Consider the following 4,509-nt stretch of genomic DNA (forward strand, 5'->3'; position numbering starts at 1 on the left):
GTGACGTATTAAAAGTTACTGGTACAGACTTGAAAATCTTGTCAGTCATTTCGTCTATTGTTTGATGCATACCGGGAATCAAAATTTACTTTTTGAACAAAACAATTCATCATGGTATGGTTCTTTAACCAATATTACTGGAGTTAAATATCTACCCTTTATCAGGGCGTATATATTTTTAAAAGGCTCTTAATAATTGTTTTTATATTCAAACATTACATTATACAGAGTGGTAGCACACCTTAAATCGAACTTTGATAAAAACAAAAAAAATTAAATTGCTCCTCCATTTGTAAACAAAATTTTATATAAACAAAGGATTACTGACATTTATACGAGTCGTTCTTTAATCAATAAACTATGTTCCTATGTGGAATGATGAACAGTACAATATTTTCATAGGTGCATTCATATCACACAACAGCCCTTTCACACGTGGCATTACTTGCCTCACTGTCTTTTTCTGACATTGCTGTAGCACCTTTAATATATTTCATCAGTTAATTTGCCTTTGGTTGATAATTCGAGCGTTAAGCTTTGCCTAAATATCATATAACAGTTGCTACATGAGTTTTTATATTTACTTTTGAGAAGTCAAACTGTATAACAGTTCTTTTCCTCCCTTGACCTATTTTTACTTATTACATGCTGTGCGTTTGTGCCCATTACACACAGGAAAAGGTTAGTGTAAACAAACGGAACTACAGTGATCTGGGAATAAATTCCTTTTCTTTAAGTCGTAAGTTGCAAATATTGGAAGTTATTTAGGATGAAAATGACTAATATTTGTTATAATCGCCATTTTCACAGTATTGGTGATAATTCATACTTGCTAATGTTATGATGCATTCTACATCAAGATATATGATTAAACCCATAACAAATATGACCAAATGGTACCTTTAACAAATATTTTTATAGGAATGCTTATACAAACATTTTTTGGTTCTTGTAGGCATACATGTACATATTGCACTTTCTAGGCAACATGTCAAAAATGTGCTATGTGGATTTTTATTTTTTGCTCCAAGTGCAACATAATTTGCACAAATACCGTGAAAATGGCGGATATATGTATCACATTTATAACACCCCCCCCCTCAAGAAAACGACCCCCCCCCCCCCCAAAAAAAAATGAAAAGCAAAAAAAAAAAAAAAAAAAAAAAAAAATAGAATGGGTAAATATTGGACTTGAACTCCGAATGTATGTTTTAAGTGTAAGGTTACCCAGCACCTAATCCACTAGGCCACCCAGGCATGTAAGTTTAAAGGTTTAATGTTTGACAGAAGGTCAATTTTGAGAATGATTTTTGTCATTTTTAGCCATTTTCAACAAGAGGGTCACCTTAAACCAAATTTCTTCAAATGGACTTATGTATAACCATACTCAAGTAAAACAATTTCAGTGTTTTATTTCTGGTTTAGTGTGGCTTTTTGCAACAGTTCGCAATTTTTTAGGCCCATTACGTTACATCTACTATATACTCTATATAATCACGGTGATGTTTATGCTTATCAAATAAAGACACTATCAACATATAGATATCTTTATCGAGTAATTTGGGCAAGCACAAGTATAAACTAACATTGTATAGCAAAATATTTGTAAAAAATGATATTCAAGAAAAAGGTATTTATGTCGGCGAAATTGCATACCAAGTGCGCTATACTTCTTTTAGTGTAATGAGCTACCTTAAAGAGAATTCATATTTTATTTTCCACAATCCGGAATACAAGCCCATTTCTAAATAACTTCATTCCGAGTCCATTAATTTCAAATTTTGGGGTCTCCATGTTATCATAATCATGCACTTCATAGTTGGTTTCATAAATCTTGAAATTAACTGACTTTTTAAAAAAGAAAAAGCTACAAAAATATGCTCGATCTCCTTTATTCATGACAGCCATTGAGTAGATAAACATTACAAATCTTAATCAGCTGTTCAGCAAAATTAATTCCTGAAAATATTAAAGTAATCCAATCTGATCACTCAAGGACACTGAGTATTTGTTGTGCATAATAAAACTGAAGACAAATATATAGCAGATTTGAGTTGTTTGCTTTGCATTGGTGAAAGAGGAAATTTCTTAAAAACAATCATACTGCATTAAATATGACATGTTTGGTAATATCAATAAATATTTAATAATTGCATAATATTAAGTTGAGTTCTTTCCTCACTTCTCTTTAAACATGTACTGTTATTTTTGTCCCAAAGTTATTTTTACCTTTCAACATTTGCAGAAGGTTTTCAACCCGTTTTAAAACAGACAAAAGAGAAAAACAGTATTGCCTAGTCTTCAATTTGCCCAATGACGAGGGCAATATGAGCAAACATAAAACAGACCAATATTCCTCTGTATACAATATATCTGTACATTTCATTGAAAAATTCCTTTGCAAAATCTCAAAAATTAAAATACATATGCATTTATAATTCATATCAACATATTCATATAATCATATTGCACATAACGAAATGTTAGTTTTTGTTAAGATTTGAAACATTGAATCACAGAAGAATTGGGAGGGGGATCCCAAAAGCTAGGGACAATATGTGACATATAAAGCTATGTGCTGAATGACAAAAGCCTGACTGAGTATGTGGCGCTTTGTAATCACCGTTTACATAAATCCACAGTTAAATGTACAAATAATAAAGCACTTAAAGAAATGTCTCATAATGATATCGGACATATACCAGTACACATACAGCTATCATGAATAAATGAAATCAAACAAATAGGGGTTAAATTATCAAGTACAATTCATACAAAATTAAATGTAAACAAATAAAACTCTGTACCTATATACTGTATGTATAATTGTATATGAAATTAAAATTGGGTCTAACAACATCTTAACAGAGAACTGAAATAATAAAGAAACTCAAGTATTAAACAAAACAAATCAAGGAATTCATATAGAACCACTCATGTAATAGTATCCCCCTCAAATGTCATGTAATAGTACCCCCTTCAAATGTACACAATCTTTAAAGATAACAAAATCACCACAAGTTAACAACTCGATAAAAAGAATATCTAGAACAAAAGTGAAAAATAACCAGGGCTTCTGCTTTTTGATATAGAAGGCAAGTGGGCAGCAATCACTGAAGCTCAAAACTGTTGTTTTACAGAAATGACTGAAACATTTTTACTTTGGTATATATTAAAGAGTTGAACATAATTTCCCATCCACACATTAAAAAAACCATTCCCAAAAACGTATAATAAAGAGAATATGAACCATACTTATATAACACTTCTACTGAGCATATAATGTAAATATCAGACATGTTATTATGTTTAGTACATACTTAGTAATAGCGTACAGGAAATAAACGGAAACAAGAACCATTGTGATTATCTAATACATTCATTTGTTTGTACTGTAACAGGAAAATTACATCTGCGATGAAAAATAGAACTTAAAAAGAACAAATATGTGAATAGAAGAGTTTGACACAGAAATTTTGTATTACAGATCTCTATTATCCAAGCATGAAATGGTTAATGTGATGTTAATCTATCGTATTGTGCATGCATTAAAAAAAAAAGCCTGTATTTATTACTAAGTATGTAATGAAGTTGAATAATATCTCAATAACATTGCGGTATATTTCAATGTTCCTTTGTAACAGTTACACCTTATAACAAAAAGACAGCTTGTATGTCAGATCTAGAGGAAGTTCGCTCACTGCACATGCTCAGACATCCGATTCCACCGAGACGGGTTTATCTGCATCATCACTGTCCTCTGGATGTAGGTCAAACCTGCAAACAAGTCAAGGAAATTTGTTTTTTCAAATCTGCCACAAAGTAGAATAAGAAGAAAAGAATATATGGTCACAGACAAATGTATAAAAGACCCATGTTGTTTGTTGCAATACTTCACAATAGAATTATGATGTTGAATCTTTGCCTGGAAGGCATTTCAAGCACAGATTGTTATGGTGTTGATGTTGAAATAAACAATAAATAAAAACATTAAAATAATGCTAGATTTTCTACTGCTTGCTCAAAAACAATACTAGTACTGGTGCAGTTTGGTCTGTGTCAGAAGAGAAGGTAGGAGAGAGAAAGCAATTGCTTTTTAAAAACAAAAACACAGTAATATTCATTTCCTTTCTTTCATATAGACTAAGTGGTGAATGTGTCTTTAAGTTAACACTGCACTGAATCGTATCTGCCCTTCCAATCTGCGACATTAAATGTATTGACTGTAACAGATGACAATCCCACTGTATACTTCCAATCTTGACAGTTAATGTTCTGAATTCTCAATTGATTACCAAATTTGCATGCCTCTTCAATTATTCAATTGTTTTCCAACCACTTCCCAACACTAATTCTCTGCTTACTTTATTCAGCCACATTGTTTAACTTAATCACCTTGGCCCTACCATTGTTTAGCTGTTGAGATGTTTAAAAGACTTTTTTTTAATCAATCTTTATTCCCATGAAAAATTTTGATCTATATTGTGGCCCCAACCCCTAGCTCCAAAG

At 31.5% G+C, this 4,509-nt stretch overlaps 1 protein-coding gene across 4 annotated transcripts in view; it reads right to left on the reverse strand.

Moving 5' to 3' along the window:
* Nucleotides 1-1,876: 1,876 nt before the first annotated feature.
* The window catches only part of LOC125683187 (extended synaptotagmin-2-like), a 48,004-nt gene continuing 45,371 nt past the window's right edge, over nucleotides 1,877-4,509 (reverse strand). For all 4 annotated transcript variants that reach the window (XM_056140893.1, XM_048924039.2, XM_048924038.2 and 1 more), the window contains one exon: nucleotides 1,877-3,777. In XM_056140893.1, the coding sequence (XP_055996868.1) occupies nucleotides 3,711-3,777 (67 nt within the window). In that variant the 3' untranslated portion in view covers nucleotides 1,877-3,710. The remainder of the gene's footprint in view (nucleotides 3,778-4,509) is intronic.

The sequence above is a fragment of the Ostrea edulis genome, chromosome 6, assembly GCF_947568905.1.
Source record: "Ostrea edulis chromosome 6, xbOstEdul1.1, whole genome shotgun sequence".
In the NCBI taxonomy this organism is placed as follows: domain Eukaryota; kingdom Metazoa; phylum Mollusca; class Bivalvia; order Ostreida; family Ostreidae; genus Ostrea; species Ostrea edulis.